Source organism: Haemaphysalis longicornis, unplaced genomic scaffold (assembly GCF_048455015.1).
Source record: "Haemaphysalis longicornis isolate Haplotype H1 unplaced genomic scaffold, Haemaphysalis longicornis Haplotype H1 scaffold_1, whole genome shotgun sequence".
NCBI lineage: Eukaryota > Metazoa > Arthropoda > Arachnida > Ixodida > Ixodidae > Haemaphysalis > Haemaphysalis longicornis.
In genome coordinates, this window is record NW_027526203.1 from 150,119,336 (window position 1) to 150,147,016 (window position 27,681).

Below are 27,681 nucleotides of genomic sequence, written 5' to 3' on the forward strand. Positions count from 1 at the left end.
GGTTGCGATTAAGTTGTAATACACAGTGACTGCATCGAACTAAGATGGCGTACGCGTAAACACAAGATGGCGCCACGGTGCACCACGCATATAAGCGAGTTCCGGAAATCACACACCCCCTTCCCGCCATGGACGGAAATGAACGTAAGAAGCGTCATGGTGCAGCTCAACGTCTACGAAGACAATAACTTGCACGAATACGAAAGCACGGCAAACGGAGGCAAAGGGACCAGAACGGCAAATGGATCCGGAGTTACGAGCGCGGGAAGCGGCGGCAAAACGACAAGCTTCTCCGAATACGAAAGCGCGACAAGCCGCGGCGAAACTTCAACAAAGGCAACAATCAACCTCGCAAACTAAAGCGCGGGAAGCCACGGCGAAACGTCAAAGGCGCATTCTACGTGAAACTCGCGGTACAGCTGCAAGGTGTGTGACCGGTTGTAGTTCGGCAGCATCCGCCACGCACAGTCATGGTCCAACGCCATTGAAGTTCTAAAGGAACATTTCCCCGACTCCACCATCGTTCACAGTGAGTACATGGTTTCCTCCCCTTGCAGAGAATCCTTGGTCGGTGGCAACGTTCCTGTAATGAGCGTGACACACGGGTACGCTACCCACCCAAACCAGAGGACCTACCCCCCTTGAACCCCGTTGGAGAACGGCTGATCGCTCCTCGTCTTCTGTTCATGAGCGTCAGGTGGTTGACGCATGGAAACTACCAGTACGGAATCAAGGGACAAGTAGTCAACGTTCCGATAGACGTGCAGGACACGCTGCAGTGCCTCCCTAGAAGCATATCTGATGACGTTGCCATCGAGGTTCACATAAAGCGCAGGCTCATCAGCAAACCCTCGTACAAGTAAGGCCTAGTCAAGAAGCGAAATGTGCATGCTTGGTTGAGGTACTTGGAGCACTCACCACTCTACAGATACTGCATCATCAAGGTTGAGTGGATCCGTCTCTCGCAGTTCAGCGACGACGACTTGCCTTGCGACGATGACGAGATCGAACCCGCACCCGAAATAACTGACCTAGAAGACCCCCTGCCAATGGCCATGCCACTGAACGCAATGAGCCACACTATGACCTACGATGACGGGGCACAATGCGCGGAGGCAGCACACCCTGCGTACCAAGGTCTAGTGCAAGGCACGCACACGTTGGACTTGGTGCTTGGCGAGGGCAATACACCCGTCTCCCTGCTCTTTGACGAGTACGGTGAGGAGCTCTCCTTCCCCCAGATATACTTGGGCGTACCTCGGACGATCACCGGACCGAGACCGACCCCGTTCGTCAAGGCCAGCAGGGAGATTCTCTTGACGGATCGGCGCGGAGTCTACCCCGAACACGTTCTCTACATGGCCATGAAAGTCATGCGTAACAACGTTGCTTACAAGACCATAACGTTCCGAACCAACTCAATCACCAGCAAGATCACTCCCGCCGAACACGAACAGGGCGGAGCCGCGTTCCTCGAAGATGTTGGCAACCGAGACCTGGCCTTCATGCGGGGAATTCCAAACACGGTGCAGTACTGGCAAGACCGGCGCAAGGAACTCTTTGCCATGATACGCCAACTCAGGAAGCCACACACGTTCCTCGCGCTCTCTGCTTCGGAAGTTCATTGGGACAGGCTAGTCGAAATGCTGGAACGTCTCCGAGTTGGACCCGAAGGCATTGCGAGAGCAGTGCACGACCTCAGCAGCCTACAACGGGTGGAGCTCTGTAACAACAACCCGGTTGCATGCGCCATCTACTCGCATCGAATCTTTGACGTGATCCTCAACATTCTCAAAAACAATCACATCTCTCCGTTCAGGCCCTATGTCGTGACTGACATCTTCAAGCGAGTCGAGGTCCAACAGCGAGGCAGTCCACACATTCACGTCATTCTCTGGCCAGACAACGCCACCGACGAAGAGTTGTGCGGAGACATGCCCGAAACCTTGAAGATGATCGAGTCGCTACTCTCGGTGGACACGGATCTACTCAAGAGGCCCCGCACCCAGACGCACGCGCACACACACACGTGCTACAAGCGCAGCGGGACTAAGTGCAGGTTCGGGGCGCCCTTCCTGCCTAGGAACAAGACGCTAATCGTGGTTCCGTTCCCTGCAAGCGAAGCCGCAGCCGAGAAGGCATGCCGAGAGAAGCTTCGACAGCGGTACGAAGAGATGCACGATGCGCTAGAACGGGCAGAGTTCGATTCCCTCGAAGAGTTCCTCGCTCACTTCAACGAGTCTGACAAGGAGTACATGGAGATTCTCAGGGCCGGGTTCAGGCGACCGTGCGTTCTTCATCGGAGGACACCCGCTCAGAAGTGCGTCAACGCCTTCAACCCGTGGATCAGCAATGTGCTAGACTCTAACATGGACTTTCAGGTCATACTCGATCATTACGCCTGTGCAACGTACGTGGTAGACCACGTAAACAAGTCTGATCGCGGCATGTCCAACCTCCAGAAGGCGGTACTGCAAGTGATCCAGGAGAATCCTGTTGCCCCCATCGGAAGAAGAGAACATGGAGAATCTTCACTTACCTCCGCCGAACCAGTTTCACACCAACAACAACGGAGAAGACCGTGCAATCAAACTTGGGAGCGGAATTGTCATCATCACGATGTACTTGGCTCCGAATCCCTCCCGGGGCGCCGTTGAATGATACGTCACTCAGGCCATGAAAGACTACGAAACCAAGTACAGCAACGCTCCGTTCGTTCTACTGAGAGACGTCAACGTTGACATTATGAACGTCAGCTCGAACGATTGCTGGTCAGCCCAGTTAATGGTGACGCGGTACGCTCTGCGCTGCACGCCTCTCGACTGGATGAAACCGACAACCACCAGGGGAACATGCATAGACCTCACGTTTGCAAACTTTGAACTGACCCCAACCACTCACTCTCTACTTCACAGACCACAAGGCCGTGATCTTGAAAGGGAAACATAACACGAAACTTATCACAGCCAGCAACAACCACCCAGTACGGCAACAAATCAACTTGCAGCCAACCATACACCCGCGTTGTCATTCATTTAGACTCTCGTTGCAAATCAAGGTGCAACTCACGGCTCAAATCGAATGACGGTCGGAGCGCAAATCGGATGTCACTCGGGGCGCAACTTGGATGTCATTTCGAGTCCCCGTACTCTGCACCCTCGCCATCATCCACGCCCAGGCTCGCAGGGCCCCGCTGTCGCTGCGGAGAAGCACAGTCCCGCTCATTGGCAACCGGAAGCAGTAAACCTGCGGTCAACACGCTCTCATCCTCGCGGTATTGCAACACATAGCTTCCATGGGCGTCAACGGGCGGCGCTGCATGTACCGGCGGCCACGCGCTTGCAGTGTCGCGTTTCAATCCCTGAGCACTGTACGTAACGCGTTACATGGAACGAGTTACGTCTACCTGGTTACTCTTTTAGGTAACGCGTAACGTATTTAGTTACTTTTTTCAAAACGGAGCGGGTAATGTATTTAGTACATTTTAAGGCCAAGTAACGAACAGTATCTCGTTACTTATGAGGAGTAACGTAGACAACACGGCTTTATTCTAGCCTGTTTATGCGTCTATCGCACGATGCGCTGATGTTCGCCTCGAAAGTAGGAGCGCCGTTTTCTTCATTCAGGTGGTTTCGGGCCTCATTTCTATTGTGAATCATACCACGCTCATCGGGGCCCGTTGTGGTAGCATTGAATTTACGCAACTGACGGCGCCCTACCCGAAATACCAACAGCCGGGATCATCACGAGTGATGTACGTACTCCCACTTAAAAAAACCGGAGGGCCTTGCGCCGGATGGGTATTCATTCACCGCAACGGAGGCGCTGTTCCCGAAAACTCACCAGATCTTCCTTAAGCACAACACTGCCATTCCTTCGAGCGCTTCGGTAGAAGGACTCTTCAGCGTCGCCGGAGATGTATTTGCGAGAAAGCGGGGAAACAACCGAATAAAACTTCCAGAGGCAGCTACTGCTTAAGCGCAGCGACTACAAGAAGAAAACAATGAACCATGGAACAAATAGTTCTGCCTTTGGTCATCACAGTTACGTGGAAAGTAACTGGTTACCTTTCGGGTAACTCATGGTTTGCTTCCGAGAAGAGGTAGCGAGTAACGGACTTAGTTACTTTTAGAACGAGGAACGAGTAACGGCATTTAGTTGTCCTCTTTTGTTTGGGTGTACATGTCTGGTTAATAGGATGTATGGCTTTTCGGGCCCTTTGAGGCCTCTAGAGATTTCGCGGAACAACGCGTCAATTCTTGTTAGTTTTTTGTTTCTTCTCGCGGCTTCCGGGGCAAATGCTTTCTTGGTATTTACTTCTGGTTTGCGTGAGAACAAGAAGGAAGCCTGGAAAAAGGTGCGGACCACGTGCCTAATTAAGAGTGCCGCCTTTTGACTGCCGTGTGGCCTATAAACCGCCAGTGATTTTTATTATGTGTCGTCTTCTGTATCTTTGAATCCGTCTTGCTTGGAGGCGCGATTATTTTAATAAAACCATAGTGTTTTGTATAGGACGGGGAGAAGGAAGGAGCCCCACTTGATGCGGGCTCGTCCCGAGCTCTTCTCGTGGAATAGTTGTTTGCTGTAAGTTAATTTGCTGTAATGCGCTGTTTGCTGTACGTGAATTGTAAATATTGTAATGAAGTGTAAATACTGTGAAGTATCTGGCGCTCTTTGCCCTCGTCAGCCTTGCGCCATTAAACACCAACCATCATCAAATACTGTGCAGTAGACCACCGTCAGCTACGTGCCTTCGATGAAAGAGCATCTTCAACATCGTCGTCTATTCTAACTGTGGGCTTATTCACCGGAGGCGTTTGTAGCTGAACCGTAAATCACGTTTCTTGGAGCATGGCCTCTCTTAGCTATAACACTCCCTCCAGGACAACGCTGCGTCAAATCAGCTGTGCTCATGTGTGAAAGGTAGTTGTGCGTAACTATACTTTCGTAAGCCACTTTTGTAAGTGGCTTACGTAAGTGGCTTACAGTGCGTAAGCCGCTTTCGGTGCTTGTTTTGTTCTGCACGTTTTGCTTCGTTTTTGCTTATGTTTCATAAGACATTTTTCTCCTCCAAATTTCAGCGTCTTCAAAAAAGGCGTATCACAGCAAAGTTCGCGTGGTTTTATTTTTTAAGCTGGATCGTGGCACTTGCGAGAAATAAATTGTACATGCGGTGTATTCTAAGGCTTTTTAGGCGCTGTGTATTGATTTTCCACAACGGTTGTGCTCGAAAGCGTACTACTTTTCAATAATTGGTATTTTCAACTTCTATAGGGTTTACTTGAGACCTTGTGCCCTTGTATTTTAAAACGAAGCCGAATAAGAACTAAACCCATATTTTGGAATCCCGACCATCACAAATCAGCAGGGCATCACGTTTAAGTTCACACCCCGAAGCTATGTCCCGGCACTTCCCATTTTTAAAGGAATAAACACTTCTTTATTAAACGGGCTCATGCACAGAAACCCTTCCCGTTCCCCCGAGGTATAACGAGTAAATTAAATAAATTGAAATTGTATGTTTGGATTTAGAATAACAAAAAATGTAGAAAGGGAGTTACACAAGATAATTCAGCAGAAAAAGGACTCACTAAAGAACACAGATCAATAAAAACATCTAAAAGGTATTATCGCGCTATTTGTCGCTAACTTTATTTCTCCGTGTGTGTGAAATCGTGACAAGATATTCGAGGGGTTAGTATTGTTGAATACTAGCGTTAATTAGTACTGTCATTTCGTCTAAAATTTTTAATGTTTCTGTATGTTTTATTAGCTCTGGTTTCCTCCTAGCGAGATAATTTCTATAGATATTAAGAGGTTGTTCTCTGTGTTAATTTGTTTTGGGGCAGTCCTGTAAATAGTGGTGGAAACTGTCTACTGGCGGGTTACATTTACATTTGCTATTATTTGTGATGGCAAACCTGTGAAAATAAAAAGAAATCTTCCGTGTCTAGTGATAAATGGTTAGGTGTAACAGTTGGTGGGAAAGTGGGCCGGAATTTCGTGAACAGTTTTTACCCACTGGAATGAGTAGCTTTTATTTCCTTCTTGTTGCCACTCAACATTCCAATGTTTTCTTAGGTTAATATTGAGCTGTTTTTTGATAAATTGTAGCGAAATAGGCCAGTCTATTTCTTCGCCATGTCTTGCTGCTTTTTTTAGACATTTCGTCCGCTATTTCCTTACCGACATTGCCACTGTGACCTTTAATGTAACTAACGTTATTTTGACCTGGTTTTCTATTTTGTTTACCATTTTTTTATGTTTAATTATATTTCGGTTCCAATTATTTGGATTCCTAATTGCTTTTAGGGTAGATAGGCTATCAGTATACAACTGTACGTTACCTTCTTTGAAGCTAGTTTGGAGGTATTCAATTTCTTTTAAAATCGCGATTGCTTCTGCCTCAAAGTTATTTCTGTACTCCGGATGGTTGTATTGTTTGGTTCCTACTATTTGGCGGATTTATCTAGAAATATAAAAGCTGTTCCTTTGTAAGTTTTACCTTGCGAGCCGTCTTTAAATACTGCCAAATCTAAATCTGTCTGCGAAATTGGTTGAGTAATATAGGTAAAAGATCTCTTATCTGCTGGATGCAGCTACCATATATCTACTTTATTACTTATTTGGTGTTATGTAAAAGCGCGGTTTTTCCAGGTGAACATTTTTCCGGCGAAAGTACGTTAAATGTTTAGATTAATTGTTTGATCGTTAGATTAATTGGTGGCACATTAGCTATAATGTTTAAGGCCGGATTGGTTACTGTTTTAAATACTTTGGTAATTTTGATGAGGCTCGTTCTTTGAATACTTCTTAGTTTTTTTCTCATTACTATCTGTTTCTTATACCAAATTGGAGTGGTATAAACTATGACCCTTTCTATAGCTCTGATATAATTTTGTTGTAGGTGTTTGCTGGTAAGCCCCCAGTTGTATGCTGTAAATGTTTCTAGACTGTTTATTATTTGGTTTACTTTTTCCTTTACATAGTTAATATGAGGGATAAAACTGATCTTGTTGTCTATATAGACGCCCAATATTTCATTTTTTTTTACAGAATTTAAGATTTTTGTTTCCTAGTTTGATAATTGGAGGTCTTGAATGTACTTGTCACCTATTACAGTAAATTTTGATTTGTTGTGTTAAAGGTAAGTTCTTTGTCTATTCCCTAGTTTTATACTAATTTCAGCGCTTCGGTTGCTTTTTTTCTCAACATTACCTCTTGAATTGCCTCTTATTACTAAGGTTATGTCGACGGCAAAACCCTGGATAAATACATTGCTAGATAATTTGCTGCTTAGGAGATCTAAAATTGTTATGTTCCAGAATAATGGCCTTAAAGGTTACCCCTGCGGAGCCCCCTCACCTAAGATCGAATTGTGGACTTTAGGCTTCACCTTTTCAAGCGCTATCCAACTCTTTCACAAGATGCTAATCCTTCTCGCCGGGAAGCATCTACACGCGCCAGAAATGTTGGCCACTTCATCAGACTTATTTGCCAAGTCCCGATCGACCCGGACGACATACCCGTCTCCTTCGACGTCGCCTTGTTTTCACCAGCGTTTCGGTTTTCCTGGCCGTCCCAACAGCCACAGGTGCCCTCGACAACGACTACAAACTGAGCACTACGCCCGCCTCAGCGGTGGTGAAATTTTTGCAGTTCTGCCCAAGAGCACACATTTCTGTTACGAACAAAAATATTTTAATCAACCTTGAAGTGCGATGGGAAATGCTATTTCTGTAACTACAGTGAACCTTGTACTTCAGGAGGTTGAAGAACCACTTGGAAAACTTTCTCCAAGCAATCGAAGATGTTTCTCTGCTACGTTGACGACTGTTTTAGTGCGCACCACTTTGGCGCCCGCTACGGTGGCTTGGCGGCGCCAACGGCGATGTCTGCGTAACAGAGGAAGCGAACGACCGCACGGAAAGCAGAAAGAAAATGGAAGAGGGGCGCTGGCGAAATTGTGAGGGGAGGGCGGACGCGCTTGCATGGCATCATCTCTCTCCCTGCTTTCCCCTCACACTTTCGCCATGCGTCGCGAGACGCATGGCAAAAGTGTGAGGGGGAAGCTTCCTGAGACACGGCAGCTATGCGCCGTGACCGAGAAGACTGATTCGCGCGGCGTACAAATTTCGCATTAAGGAGTACAGTAATCGTCGGCTGCTTTTAAAGCGAAGCTTTCTACCTCTACGAGCCAGCAGTTCTTCCGTGGCGCGCGGGACAAGAAACTCCCAACGCGGCTGGGGAGGCAGAGGGCACTTTTCACTCACGGAGCACAGTGTGCACGGCGCAGTGGTAGGGCGTTATTACCCAGCGTTCCTGGTGCTCATCCCGGTGGCCGCGTCAGCGGGACCCTGCCGTCGGCTTTGTCATCTGCTTTAGCGACGGTGTTGGACCTGTTTTGGCGTAGCTTCGCGTCTATTGCGCGCTTACTTCGTACGGCTTGAATAACTTGTTCGGCAGCACCTCTTGGTAACCCGGACCCGACGGAATTAAGTGGTCGTACGGCAAACATACGTTAAGGAATGTTTTGCAGGGCGGGAAATCAAAATGTAGAGACCACTTACAGACATCTGGCCGCTAGAGAAATGCCACCTTTTGCGCGCTGCTTGTCACGCATGGGGCTGCGAATATCAATTCGGTTGTGTTTTAACAGGGATAAAGGATCTGGGACAGGGATAAAAGTTTCGTTTGCTTTCTCGCAATTCTCAAACTTACTAAACTATTTCATTAAAATCTGTATAAAAAGAAACCCCTAAGCTCACATGCCGGATTGTTTCGGTGTCGGCGCTTGTATCGCGCGATGGTGTAGCACCAAGCTAGCACATCAGGATGGCTAGGTACTGCTGTCTCGCCCTTCGAAAGGCGTTCCTCTCCGTTTTCTTTCGTCTGACGGACGGCGGGACACAGCGGCGGCGTCCGCCGCTCGAGCTCGGTAGTGACCGGTGCTGCTGCGTTCGGGTCACGTCTGGTAACGGCAGTAACGGTTGGTAGAATCTCTGGTTTCACTGTTTTTAGAGGAGCGTGTGTGAATTAAAGTGACGTCGCATGTGGAATTGTTGTGGAGGTCATTCACAGCTTTGCTTTCCAACCACCTTCACAGCGTGCATTGGAGCCAATTTTTTTTGTATTCTCCAAGAAACAACAGCTGATAACATTCTGTCTCAACTAAATTGGACCGAGCCAGCCATTCAGTTCATCATAGAAACCTACACGGACAACACCTTACCATTTCTGGGCGTTTTGGTAAAAAAACAAACAGATCAACTAAGCGACAAAGCATTTTCGTCACACAGCAACCGGTCACAATCTTCAGGCGGCTGATGCCCTGACCACAAAATTGCGAGTAAAACTTTACAAAATGCATTGGGCATAATTCCCCGCCATTGACATCGGGGAAACCCGCAAAATCCCAGAACACCTCCGACAGTACAAGAACAATGAACTCAAGTCTTACATGCAGAACAGTGCATTGACCCAACGCCGCCTGTATTAACATTGCCTGACGCGTCGCACGCTTTTCAATGGGAAGGGTAGGGACGCTTAGTTCAGGCACTGATCCGCTATGTGGCGCTTGCCGGCGGACATCTCGCCTTACGTCACTGCTCGCGAGTCGCGAACGCTGCACCCACTTCTACGACGTGCGTCTGTCAGCTTGCCTGTTGGGCTTCAAGGGCCGTTTCGCTTACATCTTAGCCGCGACGGGGCGCTAGTTCTGTGGCGCACTGGGGATCTCGTTCAAAGTGTCGCTCGCTTCATACTTGCTGCATCTTTCCAAAGATAAAGACGGAGGCAGACTGAAATAGTGTAAGAACATACTGATTGTCGGGTAGACGTATAGCTAACAGAAAAACGATATTTTTTCTGCTGGGGCAGCCATTATTTTACTGATATTTTTCTTTCTGGAGTATTTGCAGAAGAAAAACTTGCGTGCACGTTTTTTGTTCAGGCGTTCACTTCTACGATTACTTTCCAATAATATCACGTGCTTGTAAACTTCAGAAAATTATAGGAAACAAAAGGATAAGCAGCTGGGATCCCGCCACGTTGTCCGGGCGCTCTACAGTACAGTCCTCAATTTCAGAAGTGCGTACCGATGCGGAGTGCGAACAGCGGTTTCAAAACAATACCTAAATGCGGAGGGGATAGAGGTGGGATGCCCCACTCAGAAAATATCAGGCCTGTGATTCGAGTAGATAAGCGCGCAAAGCCGGCATCAGCCTGCGGCAGCACAAGGGATTGTGCTTCGTGACAAAGGAAGTTTTATCAGTGACAGACCAAGACAGACAGGCATGGTGAAAAACAAGAAGGCGTAGGAGCGTAGCCTCGGCAACGCTAAAAAACTATCCACTATTTTGCATAGTTTCCGAGAAGCGGCGCTGGCTGGCGGACACGACAGCACGCTGGAAGGCTACGGAGCGGGGAAGGGTAGGAGAGAGCAACAGGAGAGTGGCTGTTTGGCCATTTTTCGCTCACGCGTTAGGCATTGTTTATACAGGCGGCGTTGATTGACCAAACACCGCGTCAGCAAAAAAGATTGACTTCGAGGGCACGCATGTGATTTGCACTGAAAAAAATGTTCCCAAATTATCCTCCTCGGGTCCTGGTACATACAAGGGACTCGGGGAAGGCCGAATAGATCCCTAAGTGCCCTTCTCCCCTCTACGCCCACGGCCTCCGACACGCAGCGACAAGAAACGAGTAGAAAAAAAAACCTCCTAACTGCGGCTTCTCGTCGAACACAAGCACCCCCAATTAAGGAGCAGAATAGGTTAACAAACGTTGGGACCGCTTTTAATAAAGCCCTTGGTTAGTGTATGTGCCGTTTCCTCATGTCCAGTATTCCATAGTTACCTAGAAGGTAAGTCAGTGATTTGTCCATGACGAAGCACAAACTAAAAAAATTCTGATGAAATAGTCAGTGAACGCGTTTCATAAAACAAGACATGGTCGAAATTCTAATTTCTCAGGTTTACACGGTCGGGCGCGCATACAAAAACTTAAAAACAATAATTAAGTGGCCCTGAAAGGCGTTTTCAGCACACTAAATGTACTAGCGCAATCGTTAGATTGGGTCGTCAGCGTCAGCTGTGCCAAGTATTGCTCTTTTACGTGCAGCGGAAAGCTCACACTTTTGTTGCAAAGTTTGTCGCCCTTTTCTCACCCTTCCCTGCAGTGTTGCGGAGTTACCCCTCCGCAATTGGAATGACTCCGGATTCATTCCACCTTTTCGAGATGCCGGAATGGAATGGGAATGGAATGCGGACCATGCTCGTACGAATTGAATGGGAATGGAATTAAGCACATTTTGCCCGGAATGGAATGGGAATGAAATGGGGATTTTTAGACGACGGCTATGCATTGCTGGCGCCTTCCGGCTACTTAGTCTGTGGCGACGACTGCGTCGGTATATCCCAAACGGAGCACCGGCGACAAAAACTAGAACGCATACCTGGCATCTCGAGTAACTGAATCCGCGCAGCCTGCCGCAGCGCGTGCGAAATTTAAGCGCAAGCGCGTCTGGCCAGTGGCGCCGTTAGGTCGGCTCTTGGTGCTTCGGCAGGCTCTTTGAGGCATAGCTTTCTCTGTGCAACTGTCCTTGGCGCCGATGGCCGACTGGCGTCTCTCTCAGTGGCAGGCGCCGTGGGGCCAGGCCAGCAGGCGGGGAACAGCATCGAGAAGTTGAATTGAATCTGAATTGCCGCGGTGTTTCTCACCGCAAGCTCGCACTGCGAAATCTTGGAGCTAACAATATGAAGCGTTCGCTTATGAAACATGAAACATGATGATGATGTTTGGAGTTTAATGGCGCAAGGCCGACTAAGGGCAAAGAGCGCCAAACAATAGAAACATGAAACAACTAGTCTGCTTGGCGTTATCCTCCCACCCTCCGTACCCGACGCGCAATTGTAAGCCGGCCTGGTAGGCCTCCAGCGGGAATACGGCGCCAACATGTCGACCGTCTGTCCGTGTGTTGCAGCTGGGCCTCGGGGTTACAGCAAATGAAAACCAAGGTACCAAAACGAAAAATTGTGGGTGAGGGACTTCGGGGCCCGGCACCAGCCATAAGCGTAAGAAGTGAGCTTCGGATATGTTACTGAGCTTTCTACCTCCACGCTCTGCTACGGCGGCTACGCTAGTGGGCAGTTGGGATATACGATTACGCTAGATATTATATAAGACAATGCAGAACACACAGCTGCCGAAAGGCGTTTGTTTGTAACAGTTCTGGCTCCAATAGCGCCCTTTTTTGCGAGTGCTGTGACAGCTCTCAGCAGTGCGACACCGTGTTTTGTTTCGATCCAATAGTGCGGCCCTAGTTTGCCATACCTGTTCGTGTTTTGGTTGCTGTGTTGTTGTGCATTTGGCCTTTGCGCCTTACAAACGTACCTGATTACTGAAGCCTTAGTTGTCGGCTTGAAAGTTGGAGCATCGCCACTATTCAGGTAGGAAGGCTCTCATTTCAAAATTCTGATCAAGTCCTCGTGCATATTGGCTGCGCGTTTATGAAAGCAAACTGCCTGACCATGCTTCTTTATTTTGTCAGGGCTCCCGAAACGAATGGTTTTGTCACTTTAAATGAGGGGGTCATAAATAATGTCCTGCATTGAACGGATTGGGTTAAGGTAGTGCGAGGGCAATAAACAAGCGAAATGAAGGTCAAGTGATGGCGACTGTCCTACGGTGAATACAAAAACCGTTAACGGTGTTCCGTGTCGCTGCCCTCGGTCTGTCGCGTTGGTGCAGCAGCATTAGTGCTCAGTGCTGTAAATTCACTTCAAATGGTTCAAGTAAGCAGTTCGAATGCGTGTACATGTGAGCAAGCTCCGCGCCACATGCCTGTGTGTCATCCACAGCATACCAATTACGCTGGTATGACGATACATAAAGCAGATAACAAGATAGCATGCCACAAACTGTGCAGCAAAGCGGAAAAAGCAGACATCAACGCAACAGCTGCATCTCGCGTCACGCAAGAACAAACCGTTTAAGCGTGCTTACATGAAAATACTATAGCAAGTAGTCGGATCCTGCTACCTATTCAGCAAAAAGGGGCAGTTGGACATTATTTACAAATTCAACACCGTAAAGGCAGGAATGAATGTTAGCCCGGGCATTATGTCGTCTATACATGCTGTTGATAATCTGGCTGCAGAATAATCCCCTATCTAAATTAAGTCTCTGTGTTGTTTAAACAAGTAATCAAGCTATTCTTATTTTATTTATTCTCTTCCTGGGGTGTCCGCACAGGCGGCCTATGCCACAAACAACATCGAGGCGCCCGCCGCCGTTTACTCCAACAAAGGACCCACGCGACTCCCGCGTGCGGTTAGAGGATTAGTTAAGCTCCTTCTCCCTGGTTCATGGTCAGGGACGACCCTGTCGGCTGCCCGGGCAGGGCAGAAGAATAGAGCTAAGAATGATGAATGGCACTCGCCCGTCCTGCCGGTAGGCAGAATCGTGCATGCTTTGAGCCACAGTGCGGAGATCGTACCTACACTCTTAACGAGCCTGCCTGTTTGTTTTGTAGGTTTGGCGTCACTGAGATATGTGTGCGGCTGCGACCGCTTCCTGTAAACTCTTCCCGTAAGGTCAGTTACCATTAGAATTCTGTGCCTCCCAGTGATGGTGTGAGAGGGTCCCTGTTACTGCTTTGCGCTTTCGTTTCTTAAGCAGAGCGGCCCCCCTCTGAAGCGGGCGCTACCTGTCACTCGTTCTACAAGCTGACGAACGATGGAGGACAGTGTTTTTGAAAGAGTTGTGTACTCCTCTCTCTTTTCTGCATGTTTAGGTTTGCTTTTGTTTTGCCTTTTCTTTCTTTTCTTTTTTTTCTCTCTCTTTTTTTGCAAACCCTCACCTCACCTCGCCGAGAGCGTGTTTGTTGCTACCTCTCTCCCCAAATCCCCCCTCTCTCTTCTTTCGGCGTCGTTGGACGACGAGCTTATAAATACGTGCACAGAAATACGAAATGTTGTCTTGAGAAAGATCGGCATCCGATGGAAACGTCGACCAATAAACAGTTTTGTTAGAAGCTATACCCATTTTTTACTATATATATATATATACAGCCAAGTCCACTTATAACGCTACCGTTTACAAGAATATCTCGGATATAACGATGAACAGCTACAGCACCGTCCGCTTTTCTATGCTTTCCATGGGAAAATAAATAAACCGCTTATTACAATGCTCCAGTGCCACGAAATCGAATATAACGATTGAATCCACTTACAGCAAGCACCGAAAATGCGAGCTGCCGCCGGCTCTCCCCGCCCACCACGCCGACACCCCCCCCCCCCCCCCGCTTTCTGGGGTATTTATGTCAATGTAATTTTTTCCTGTGCTTGGGGGTGGTAGCCAGCGCCACTCCGACTTCTCGGAGTGAAGGGGACCTTCTTTTAAGTGCGAATGCACTTTATAAGCGACCCTGAATTCCGTTGACCGCCGTCCGTCCACATAGCAACAGCTGCGGGTGCGCGCGCTCCTCGTCTTCCTTGGCAACGGGGGGAGATGGCACATACCCACGTGGGAGATTGGCCAGGAATCTCCTCGTCTTCCTTGACAACGGGGGGAGATGGGCGCGCGCTGCCTGGCCGCTGACATGGCACATACCCACGTGGGGGATTGGCCAGGAATCGAGCGTGAGAAGGGCTAATGCACCCGCTTAAAGGAGTACTGACACGAAATTTCAAAGCTGAGATCCGCTCTAGCAATCAAGTACAACGACAACACAAATAGGTGTCTGTGCATGGCACATACCCACGTGGGGGTTTGGCCAGGAATCGGGCGTGAGAAGGGCTAATGCACCCGCTTAAAAGAGTACTGACACGAAATTTCAAAGCTGAGATCCGCTCTAGCAATCAAGTACAACGACAACACAAATAGGTGTCTGTGAATAAATGCATCTTTCTTTCTTTGTACTTGTGTGTGTGTGTGTGATCTCTCTTTCGCGAACATTACCGAACCGCGCAAATTCAACTCCTGCATTCGCACTTTCACATTCTTCCCCTCGGGGAAATGCGGGGAAATTTTTTTAATCCCCGCGCCGTGACTCGAGCGTCTACGACATGTCGAGAGTGGTCAACCAGCGTTGAACCCTCTTAAGCTCCCTATGGCACCAAGACTGCCAGAACAGAGGCCCTCCCTATGCATGTAGCGAATCATAATAGGAAAATGAGGGGCTCGTAGAAATAACACAGAAATAAGGGTTGGCAGTCAAGAAAACCTCCGAAAGCAAAGGGGAGGTTGTGGTAGGTCATTGAAACAGATAAAGAATTTTGAAAGAAAGAAAGCGGAGAAAAAATGCCCGCCAGGTGGGATCCGAACCCACGACCTTCAGAATACCGGTCTGGTGCTATAACTACTACGCTACCGGCGGGGCGATTCCCCCCCCCCCCCCCCCGCTTTCTGGGGTATTTATGTCAATGTAATTTTTTCCTGTGCTTGGGGGTGGTAGCCGGCGCCACTCTAAATTCTCGGGGTGAAGGGGACCTTCTTTGTAATCCCCACGCCAAGACTCGAGCGTCTACGACATGTCGAGAGTGGTCAACCAGCGTTTAACCCTCTTAAGCTCCCTAACCAAGACTGCCAGTCTTGGTGCCATAGGGAGCTTAGTGAGGGGCTAAATTCACCGAGCCCCTCATTTCCCATTTCTGATTCACTATATATATATATATATATATATATATATATATATATATATATATATATATATATATATATATATATATACCTATAAAAGCGTTCTGCAGTGTACTGTAAATGTTACTCCGATGAAGACTGGACCACCAGTCGAAACGTTAGTAAACATGTTTGTTTTTGTTTTTTGAGACTTGCGTCGGACTCTACTTTTTGATATTTTTTCTGGACCATTGGAAACTTCTTTTGTTCGACTATATATATATATATATATATATATATATATATATATATTTGTGTGTGTATATATATGTATACATACATACATATATACATACACGCAACAAATTTAAAGCGCCGTCCTCACTTTGAGTTTACACGAATTGCAGTCGCAGTTGTTCTTCCGACCCTAACTCTAATGTTCAACAGTTAACTTTTGGAAATTACGTTGACGCGTGCAGAACATTTGTCTGCGACCATGCTGCAGATCATCGCTGTTGCGGTGAATAGGGGCACAACTTGGCCCAGGTGCGTACTAATGAACAGTTTTTTATTGCTTGCAGCTATTACATCATCACTCTCCACAATGAAGATGTGTGGAGCGAGCGTTTAACCAAGCTTGTCACCTTTGTGTTTTCATGTTCAGGAGCAATGGAAAGAAAGAAAAATAATTATCGTCGCAGCAACCATGCCATTAGTTGAAGTATACGAAAGCAGGCAGAGTTCTCAGCAACTCGGTAAGCCAGAAAAAAACACCACCGAGCACCTCTTATCGGAGGCTTTGTTACTGCATGCGTTATTTGCAGATTGGCCCTCTTCAACTTACCGCTAAGAAGAATGACAGCGAGGGAAAGCACAAGCACCCGCATCCTTCAAAGTGTTAGGCTGCTTCAAAATTCTCTGGAACCAAAAACAAATGTTCCTTCATACAGGAGCAGTCAATTTGAACCACGGCATGTCATATAACATACGATCTCTTGAAAGGAAATGTAGTTTTGGAAGCTGTTTCTAACATAAAGCCCCATTCAATACAAATTTAAGCCAACAATAATTACTACATTTGCATAAACATCATTTTCACCCTCAAAAGGCAATTCATCCACTACCAGATATTAATTAATGATATCATAACTTGGATAAACTTTAAAGCATCTTTTCGAGCTGCTTCCTCAATAGTTGTTCATGTTCACGTTTCTCGTTTGTTCATGTTTCGTGTTTATTTTATGTTTGTTCAAATTTGTCCATGTTTCTTGCGTCATTACTTTTTTCTATTGTACAGGAAGGTATCTTTCTGAAGAAGAAAAATCAATTAGAATTTAATCGCCCGCAAAATTCTATAGCGTTCAGTATATTAACCAAAGCACCGGGAGCTTCTGTCACGTTCAACATTCAAGTGTAGGAACTGCACAACTGATTTCGACCGAATGCATGTATATATGCGACGAGAAAGAATAGCTAACAAATGAATGACATTTGTGTAGTTTTAACGCAGCCTTAACTGCACTGTGAGAAAGCGGTGCAGGTGGGCTTCGTGACAACGCCCCAGAACGACCATTCAGCGTGCTTAAATGCGCGAATTCAGCGAATGACGATGACCAGCATGCGATTAAAGTAAAAACTATGATCTGCGCTGTAACAACAGCGCAAAGCGTGCGTGTGCGCTGTTGTCCCAGTGTAGATCCTAGTTTTTACTTTAATCGCATGCTGGGCTTCGTCATTCGCCAAATTCGCACATTTAAGAACGCTGAATGGTCGTTCTAGGGCGTTGTCGTGAAGCCCACCTGCACCAATTACTTAGTGAGTGGAATGTCCTGTAAGAAAATACGTCTTCACATACTTACAATGGCCAATATTGTACTGTATTTGTCAATAGCAGCATTCGTCAATTAATAAGCTTCTCTCGTGTCTTATTTATAAATGGTTGATTGTGATTTTCTTACACAGTCCGGTTCAATTGTGATTTTCTTACGGTCTTAAGCAAGGCGGGCAATTGTACAAAGAAGCGTACCAAAAACAAGAAACTAAATAACATGACAACAGAACTAAGAAGTTTCAATAAATTGTTAACATGATGGAGAAGCTCATGAAGTGTAAAATGCATTTTTTTGCGCAAAGAAGTATGCAGTGTTTTTTTGTGGGTGGGTGTCACCGGTTTATGACCAGACGGGCGTACCCTATGGCAAAAATTATATATGGTGCACAGAAGGACATTGCTAAGGTACCCGTTGCAATGACTGCCAAAGTTTGACAATATCTGGAATATTAGTACGATGCCTTACATGCCTCATAAAACGAGAAGAGCGACTTTCATCTTCAAAATGAATGGTGCGAAAATGGCCATCGCTGGGGAGGTAAAACAAATGAAACTGTTGGGTATGTGCCACACTTGAATTTGAGTCGCTGTAGCAAGATGCACGTGCGCTAACCATTGGGCTCACTTTTACAGAAAACTTTTACTTACTCACTTTTACTTACTTTTACAGAAAACAAGCAAACAAAGCAAAGTATTGGTGAAGTCAAGGGTTTAACGGATGCCCGTATTGTCGGCAGCGTACATTTGAGACTGAAACAGGGCACCAACCCAGTATTGAAAAAGAAAAACTTAAAAGACGTTTTGGCTCCCGCACGGTACATGGCACGGGATTGTGAACAAGGCTCCCGTGCGGGAGCCAAAACGTCGTTTAATTTTTTTCTTTTTCATTAGTTGCTCGGTGCCGTCTTTCTATTTCAAAAGCAAACTACTGTTGAACAAAAAGGAAAAACACGAAAGCCAATAAAACTGCTGAAAGGAAGGAAGACACACAAACACGATGTAGCTCTAAACAAGCCTTGGATAATCCCTAGGGTTGTACCTTCAAACCACCTAATATTCATACTTAAGTGCCCGCTTCAATTTCTACTCTGACGCTTCAGAGCAGTTTCGGAGGGGGAGCGGGGGCAGGTGGGGGGGGGGGGGGGGGGCTAGAGTAAAAAGACAGACCTCGAGTTAGTTCTTACAAGTTGCTATGAAAAACATATAGCATGAGAAAACATAAAAATTAGGCTGGATGCGGCATTCGGTAAAACAATTTGCGTAGCACAAGGAAGAGGGAACAACTGCTGCCAAGGGGCAATCTTACAAAGAATAAAACACTATAGGCTAACGGTACTCAATCATCTAAACGCACCTTTTACTGTGGTTCTATTGGACACTGCTGGTAATCAGCCAGACGCGGACATTTATTGTAACTTGCTGTAGCCGTCTAAATTTATTTCGCGTTACACGGGATGGGTTGGTGTGCAGGCGTCCACAGGCTTCGCAGCATCATCACATTCTACTTTAGTGTGGCACAGCTCCAACAGTCTGCGGTGAAATGGTTCAACCCAGTGTGGGGAACTTGAGTCCCACATTCCACTTGAGAGCAGTGTAAAGGTGTGACTAAAATACCTTACCCTAAGAAAGGAGAACACGGTGAGTGCGCAAGGCGTTCCTCCAGCTGAGATGGTGAACGAGAGTACCTGTTTGCCTTTTGTTTACGCCAGATAGTAACGAGATTCCTGGCGCCTGTCTGTTCTTAATACACCAATATAACAATCAGTAGAGCACTTTACATCGTCAAGTGCTCTGAAATGCACAGGATATATTTTCTTTGCAGACCAAGACAAAAGGTACGTTGCTATCCTGCATAAACACATGTAAATACCCTTGTACAAAGCGCGTTTGCGTAAGAGTGATACGCAGAAAAAAAAATTCACACTTTTATAGCACTTATTTTAAAAGAGTGTTGTGTCATACGCCCCGAGCGTTGTTGCTGTCCAGACGAATTGACAGCAGCGACACTTATATTTCCGCACACTGTGCTTAGAGCGGAAGGTTAATAATATCGTCACCGACAATTCCGGGATGCTCAGCATCCTCATATGCAAATCTCCCGGGAAGGGATTGGCTTCCGCACGAAAGCGTGCAAAACAACCGGTGCAAGGGAGCACTTCGTGTTCAGCCACTGTAGATTCAACGGTGCATTTTCGCAGTCTTCCGCTATTTCGCTATACGGCCGTAAACACGCGTGGCACTTGCCAGCGAGATTATTTTCTTGTCCGTTGAGCTCAAGGGCCACAGAAGGAGGTGACGTTCAGCACCCCGGATTATTAAATAGAAGGGCCAAACAGCCTGTCTGGTCTTGGCACGATGCGTATAGCCATTAATTCAAAACGCAAGAAATTGCTGGAGTGGCCCAAAGTGCGAGGCCGAACATGAGTGAGTCGCTCGCCAGAACACATGTCTCGTCTGCCATAGCTGATTAGTTTAAAATTCCCTATTCGAACAGTTTTCTTTCTTATTACAACTTGTTAGTGACACGTTACTATCATAAGAGTTTTCCGGTTCCTGTAAGGAAATTAAATGATTTCTTTCTCATGTTTTTATTCACGATGTTGGTTGTATATGGCCTGCAGGCACTTGCAAGGGCCTTTGCAGCGCCAAGTGGATGGTAGAATTGCTTTTCACTAAACAAACAAATAATCTTTTAACCATATCAAATGCAGAATGTTTGATGTGGATAAAAATGAGTTATTCAAAGCAAAAGTAGTTAGACTATAGGCTCAATTTGAAAAGCTGGATCCGACCTCTGAAAAAAGTTTTCGGACGCTGGAAAAAAAACCTAATCTGGTTTATTAAACCACAAAGGGCTAAAATAAAAGACTGCCTCGGCCCGCATAAACATTAAGCCCTCGAAAAATCGGAATTGAGCAAAAGGTTCCCTTAACCTAAAAAGAAATCATCTTTGTAATCCCCACGACCGTAATTATCATTGGCATTGTCACCAGTATCATTTATTTTTCTTTCTTCTTTCTCATCGCCACCATTGGCGACTGCCTTTAGCCCCCCTACATTCAAAACCATTCCGAAGCCCCTGGTTCCACAAATGGTTGAAAGTGGCTTGATATAGTAAACGACGAAGCATAGTACGTACAAGTTTTACCCTGCGGTCATAATTGCATTCAAAATTTTCTTTCTGATTCATGTCGTTTCAATTCCTGAAACGTGCTGACTAATGGGTAGTTCGGCTATTATTCATTACTAAGTTTCCTTTTACGGCCTCTTTCCGGGAATAGTTGAGTATTTTGAGGTCCTTACGTATTTTAACCACCGATTTATGCCCTGGCCAATCCCCCTTTGTGGGTACGTTGCAAAATTTTTGAGGACATCATCATCATCATCATCATCATCATCATTCTCTCATTTCGCGTATAAAGCCAAAAAACAAACTGACTCTTGCTTTCGTTGGGAACAGCGAACTTTAAATTCAAAACTTTGCCATGTCTGATCTCATGTGCATGAATACCAGTGATTAAAAAATATTTGATGCATAGCATTCTTCTTATGAAAACTACGACAATAGTTCAAGTTTTCTCGTAGCAACGAAGTAGCTTGAACGCGAAAATTTCTGGCGGCACTCGTATTTACAATTTTAAATAAACAATCCTGTATAAAAATGTACAAATTTACAGCAACCTCTCTGTGAAATGAAGCAGGGTGAAAGCTACCGCGCCATCTTTAAAGGGGTCCTGAAATACCTTCCGCCGATGCATGGATGTACATATAACCAAATAAAGGAATGTATTAGCAATCTCCTCCCGCAAGAATTTTGTTAAAGCGATGAGTATTAGCTGAGAAATCGTAAATCAAAAACCGCGCATAATCGTCGCTCCGCGTTTCCTCCTCCTTTCGACTTCTCTCCGCTATTGACGGCGCGGGAGCCTTGCCTCCCATGATGCTGCGCTCCTCAGCGGTGACGTACTTCCGCTATTGCGCTGCTCATACTGCCGTCTGCTATGGGCAAGCTCTGTTGACACCATGAATCCCGCACTCCGCTCAAGGCTGGAAAAGCGAACGAAAAATCTGGCCGCATGTGTGCGGCGACCTGGCCTTGCCCTTTCGCGGTGTACTTTGCTGGGCGGTGAACTCGCAGCCGCACGGGGAGGATCGTGCGCTCGTTCTCTTTGATGCGCCGCGCACTGTTTATCCAAAAAGCGCCGTATCAGATGTGGCCCTGCTGGTGCCGGGTCTTATTTTGCAGCGGTGGTAATTCCTGCCGGCGGCATGTGAAAAAGACATTTTAAGACGATACAGAACCCGCGCACAAAACGCTTCAATCATGTGACCAGTTCAGCTTGGGGCGACGTGTGGTGGAGAGCGCCAACGTGGGCAAAACATGCTCCGCCGCGGCTCTGAGCTTTCTAGTACAGTGTACTCTCTAATTCTAGCGCAGGAGCGAGCGCCATTTATTTGACAATCTCAAACATCGGTAGCCTTGGCAACAAGGCACAAACCACTCTAGAAGTTCGTTACGGTTCCGTGATCCCGGTTCAGCTCGGGGCACCACCTCGCGACATGTGGGCACTGCAGGCGTACCACTCACTCCCATTGGGAAGTGCGAGATGCGTTTGGCATTACAGCAGGTGATGGTGTGTGTGTTGTGGACGCCTTTGTTTCGCGATGAAATGCGACGTTGTGCTTCTGCGGGTGAATAGTGCTTCCCATGTTCTGGATTATCTTTCTCGAGTGACGTACGACTCAACCTCGCATGGGGTATGCGCAGTGTGCGTGGCTAAAAGCCATCTCGGCTTGTGCGCCAGAGTTAAGTGACTTGCTGTTCGTCCCCGCATACCGCGCGCGAGGAGAGTGCCGAATTTACGACGGGCACGAGGAGGCAACCCATCGTCTCTCAATCGCGGTTCAGAATTTCAACGCATGTTGTGTTCATTCGAAACGCATCTCTGGATTGTTTTGAAGTTGAATAAAATGTGTGCGTCAAACCGGGGCATTCGGCTTAGGGCGTTATCTGCGATTGCACGAAAGAAGTGCCACGAGGTTTCAACGCTTTTTATATGGAACGTACTCAGGAAAGAGAATATCCATGTCGTGTTATGGCCGTGTTGCATTCAATACAAACGGTTAAGCGTTTGTTTACACTTGTTTCGTTTGTCGTAAAATGTCCAAGCACTCCGGCACTACGCTGGCAGATCAGCCGGCGAGCCGACGCTGAGCAAACGACTCATCTCTTTGCCGGAAGTGCGTGAAAAAGTCGCCCAATAGCAGGGTGTCTAGCTCATGACGAACATCTGGGAATCGATGACGTAGACATGTGAAGATGGCGGCGTCCAAAAACACGAAGGGAAGGGTGAGAAAAAAGTGACAAACTTTGCAACAAAAGTGTGAGCTTTCCGCTGCGCGTAAAAGAGTAATACTTGGTACAGGTGACGTTGACGACCCAATCTAACGATTGCGCTAGTTCATTTAGTGTGCTCAAAACGCCTTTCAGGGCCCCTTTAACAACTTCAGAATTTTCACGGAACACTAATGATCCCCGTTACGGAGTTTACCATCGCGTTGCCACTTGTGAGCGGATCCTAGCCTTGCGTTTAACTCTAAAGCCAACGAGTTGCGTTAGATTGTCAGGCTTCTGTCGGTAATTATTTTGGAGATAATTGCATTGCGTACTCGTCTTGTTCCACAAGTTATTCTCAGCGTATTTGACAATTTTGATTTACACAGAGCTGCTACAAGCCCCTGAACGGAATTCTGGACCACCTGCACACCTACAATGGGGGCCTTGCTTTGCGGGAATGGTATTAAGAGCGCAAGGTAAGCCCTATACTTCCCATGCATTAACGGACATTTTCAGGCCCCTTTTCCTCGGTATATAATACAGGTATCTACATAATGAATAAATTATTTTCTTTCATATTTTGTGCTCTTTTAACTGTACCAGAATTATTAAAAGCAGGCTGAAGTTAAATTGCCGCTTTATTTTCATATTGAAAAATGTGTCACGAAAATAACCGTTACGTGCATATTTTAAATTCTGGTATAGTAGTTGTGACAACTTTAGTACACGACAGATAAAAAAATCAACGGTTATCCTAGAGGAGATAAGAAATAATGGTACTTATGTAATAAAACAAGGCTGATGTGAGATAATGGCGTTTGTAATACCAAAAGAGGTGAAAAACAATACTAGTCTTTTTGCCATAACCTCCACTCGAGTCAATTATTTAGTAAGCACCAGCTTTGTATTCACCTTCGAACCTATTTTTTCGCTTTTTCGCCTGTCGTCTGTCTTGCCTTGCTATTTGTGAGCTGTCGTGGAGCTCTGTGTGCAAAAAAAATCTGCGCTTGGGGTCAACATCGTTCACCCACTCAGTGGTGTCGCGTCCAGGGTTCAATGGGAATTATTTCAAAATGTTGGCTCGGGCGATGCTACGATCATAGACTGAAAGAACAGCATACCATGTCGCAATCTTGAGAGTCTGTAGCCGAACATACACCGTTTTTGGCGCACGTCTCCAAAGCACAAACTTGGAAAAGACGTGCAGAGCGTCTTGGGGCTGCTTTGGTTAAGAAATGAGCTATGCGATGGTTTCCAGACAATATATTAATATAGCTGATCTCGTAGAAGCGTTTTTATCTGGAGATTAGAGTTTCTTGATGGAAAAAAATGACAATGCCCTCTCCGATATCCCGCCACGCTGGGCATAGCGGAAGCTGCTGCCGGCCTAAATAGTGGAATATTTTAGCGGGATACACCACCATGCCAGACGCGGGCATTATCGGGCACCCCGCAATATGGAAGCACGGTGGTGCAGATGGCGGCATGACCGTCACAGTGAGAATGGTGGTGCAGAAGCGGGCAGAGCCGTAACGCGGAGAAATGTGGGTCGAGAATTTTCCTGGAATGGCAGCTGTCTTGACAGATAATGGATATATGTATAGTGGTTGAAGTGACACTTTTCCTGCCTAATGTGCAAGTAATGCCAAACCCTACGCTCACGTCACAGCTTCATTTTATTATGCACAGACCTGCTTTTCACGGTGGCTTGCCTCTGTAAATAACAACCACAGGTACTTGAGGGCACAGTTGATGAACATTTTACCACGGGATTCTGAAAGTAGAAGACAGACCACATATCTGGTTAAGGAAACTTACGCAGACCTTCCATTTTTCGTTTTTTTTTTTGCTCAATAAAACACTTTCCCTCCTTCTTATTACGTTTTAGGTCGCCTCCCATTTCTGATATATGAAATCAGCCTGGTCTAAGGATCGACGAGTGAAAACTATTGCCATAATAAAAGTACGTGCAAATATGGTTCCACGCAAAAACTTTTATGTATTCCATTAACATACTGAAAGGTGTTCGACTTGCTAAATCATCGTGACAAACAACAGGGCGTAGAAAGGAATGGGATAACAGAAACAGCAGCAACACAAGCGCTGACTCGCAACCTCTATTAGGAAACTGGAAGACCACACGGAACTGCACGCATGCGGATAGGGAGAAGAAAATATCGATTCACCTCTACAAACAATATTATGCTAAAAAAGAACACACAGGATAAAGCGTGTGTAAAGAGGCTGACGAATCACTTGAGCATATGGCCGATAATCTTTGCTTCTTTTTAGAGCAAAGCTTTTTACCTCTACCCCGAAGGGTTCTTTCGTGACCGTTCGTGTCAACAGAACACTCCTATGAACAACTAAAAGAATTTACTGGCACCGCCAGGAATCAAAACTGGAACTAATAGAGTAACAAAGCCAGAGACCGTTGTCTTACCAATTTAGCTAAGAGCCCACGCGGAGAATGGAAAACAAGGGGTGCACTCACCAGGCACATCTACGCGTTTAACCCCTGCCTTCTCGCTGAATGCCATGCGATAGCGATTAAAGGAAGCTCGCACCAACCTACGGCGTCTCACTTCTAGTACGCCTGTGTGCTAAAGGCTGTGGCTTCCGGTGTTCATCACGTAAAAAATATCAGCGCCTTGTCGTCCGCCCTCACGCCAAACGACACCTCAACGAACACATTCAAATAGTCTTTGATGGCCAGGCCACCACTTCAAGCCCCAGCATCAAGATCCTGGGCCTACATCTTCAGGCCAACACCAAGAGTGACGTATCCTTGCAGCGCCTCAAACACATCATCAATAAAATCATACACATGATTAGGCGAGTTGCCACCAAGAAACGAGGCCTCAAGAAATCCGATACATTTCGATTAGCTCAAGCTTTTGTCCTCTTGAAAATCACTTACATCAACCCCCTGTCTTCTTCTCGGCAAGGTGGAGGACATAAAGATGCTTTATATAATGATTAGAAAGGCGGTTGAGCAAGCCATTGGTCTTCCCATGAGTGGGTCCACAGAGAGGCTGCTTAGCACGGGGCTCTCCAACACTGTGAAAGAGCTGATAAAGGGCCATCTTTCTATCCAGAAGCTCTGAATGAGCAGAACTGCGGCTTCGCCGCCGCATCCTTCACCAGATTGGCTAGGCAGCACAGAATGTCACTGCGCTTGATGTATTCCTCAACCTTTGGCGGGAAGAACTAAAGATTCTCCCTTCGATTATGAATATGATACCCTCACACGACGAGGGTCGCTGACAAGCATGGGCTCAAGCGCTCAACACCACCCTCGTGAGGATCATGCAGTTATCTACACAGACGCCTCCAAACATCGAGGGAAGCAGTACGCCATCATAGTGCGTACCTCCAGAACCAACCTCCGTGCTTGTGCCTCACTCAAGACGAAGACATGACGACAGCAGAAGAGGCACCCATCGCCTTGGCTCTCACTCAACTAGGGGTTCGGAAGATACTCACCGATTCCCAACAACCGTATTGGAATGACCAGTCATGTTTGGTGTCCCAACCTGCACTGCGTGTGCTAAAAAACCATTCCTCAAATGGTTCCATTCAGCTCATCTGGACACCCGCTCAGGCTTCCATGGAGGGCAACGAATGCGCCCACCAAGCCAGCACTTTTACCCCTCGTGCTATCGAGCTGCACGAGGACTGTCACCCGCTTGTCTCGTTCAGGGACATAACCCAGCAATATCGCCTTCTGAGACAAACCCTACTTTCGCTTTACCCTGACCTTTCCATAGAACAACAAACTACCCTGCAAGTCATACAATCCGGCTCCTTAAGTAAAGACGCATCGGGTGTGAAAAGGAGCCGGTTTGTATGACTCGTAGGGTAGTTTGTTGTTCTATGGAAAGGTCAGGGTAAGGCGAAAGTAGGGTCTGTCTCAGAAGGCGATATTGCTGGGTTATGTCCCTGAACGAGACAAGCGGGTGACAGTCCTCGTGCAGCTCGATAGCACGAGGGGTAAAAGTGCTGGCTTGGTGGGCGCATTCGTTGCCCTCCATGGAAGCCTGAGCGGGTGTCCAGATGAGCTGAATGGAACCATTTGAGGAATGGTTTTTTAGCACACGCAGTGCAGGTTGGGACACCAAACATGACTGGTCATTCCAATACGGTTGTTGGGAATCGGTGAGTATCTTCCGAACCCCTAGTTGAGTGAGAGCCAAGGCGATGGGTGCCTCTTCTGCTGTCGTCATGTCTTCGTCTGGAGTGAGGCACAAGCACGGAGGTTGGTTATGGAGGTACGCGCGATGATGGCGTACTGCTTCCCTCGATGTTTGAAGGCGTCTGTGTAGATAACTGCATGATCCTCACGAGGGTGGAGTTGAGCGCTTGAGCCCATGCTTGTCAGCGACCATCGTCGTGTAAGGGTATCATATTCATAATCAAAGGGAGAATCTTTAGTTCTTCCCGCCAAAGGTTGAGGAATACATCAAGCGCAGTGACATTCTGTGCTGCCTAGCCAATCTGGTGAAGGATGCGGCGGCCAGCCGCAGTTCTGCTCATTCAGAGCTTCTGGATAGAAAGATGGCCCTTTATCAGCTCTTCCACAGAGTTGTAGAGCCCCGTGCTAAGCAGCCTCTCTGTGGACGCACTCATGGTAAGACCAACGGCTTGCTCAACCGCCTCTCTAAGCATTATATAAAGCATCTTTGTGTCCACGTTGCCGTGAAGAAGACAGGGGGTTGACGTAAGTGATTCTCGAGAGGACAAAAGCTAGAGCTAATCGAAAGGTATCGGATTCCTTGAGGCCTCGGTTCTTGGTGGCAACTCGCCTGTTCATGTGTATGATTTTATTGATGCTGTGTTTCAGGCGCTGCACGGATTCTTCACTCTTGGTGTTGGCCTGAAGATGTAG

General features: G+C 46.9%; 1 protein-coding gene across 1 annotated transcript; it reads left to right on the top strand.

Moving 5' to 3' along the window:
- Positions 1-1,358: 1,358 nt before the first annotated feature.
- On the top strand, positions 1,359-27,681 carry LOC144155137 (uncharacterized). The gene is made up of 2 exons (XM_077686408.1): positions 1,359-2,468; positions 27,637-27,681. The coding sequence occupies exons 1-2, from the start codon at positions 1,359-1,361 to the stop codon at positions 27,679-27,681; spliced, it is 1,155 nt and encodes a 384-aa protein (XP_077542534.1).

Coding starts and splice junctions, on each gene's coding strand:
- LOC144155137 (XM_077686408.1), top strand. CDS start 1,359: ATGGCCATGAAAGTCATGCGTAACAACGTTGCTTACAAGACCATAACG. Junction 2,469..27,636: donor TGTCCAACCTCCAGAAGGCG/GTACTGCAAGTG, acceptor GCTGTGTTTCAG/GCGCTGCACGGATTCTTCAC.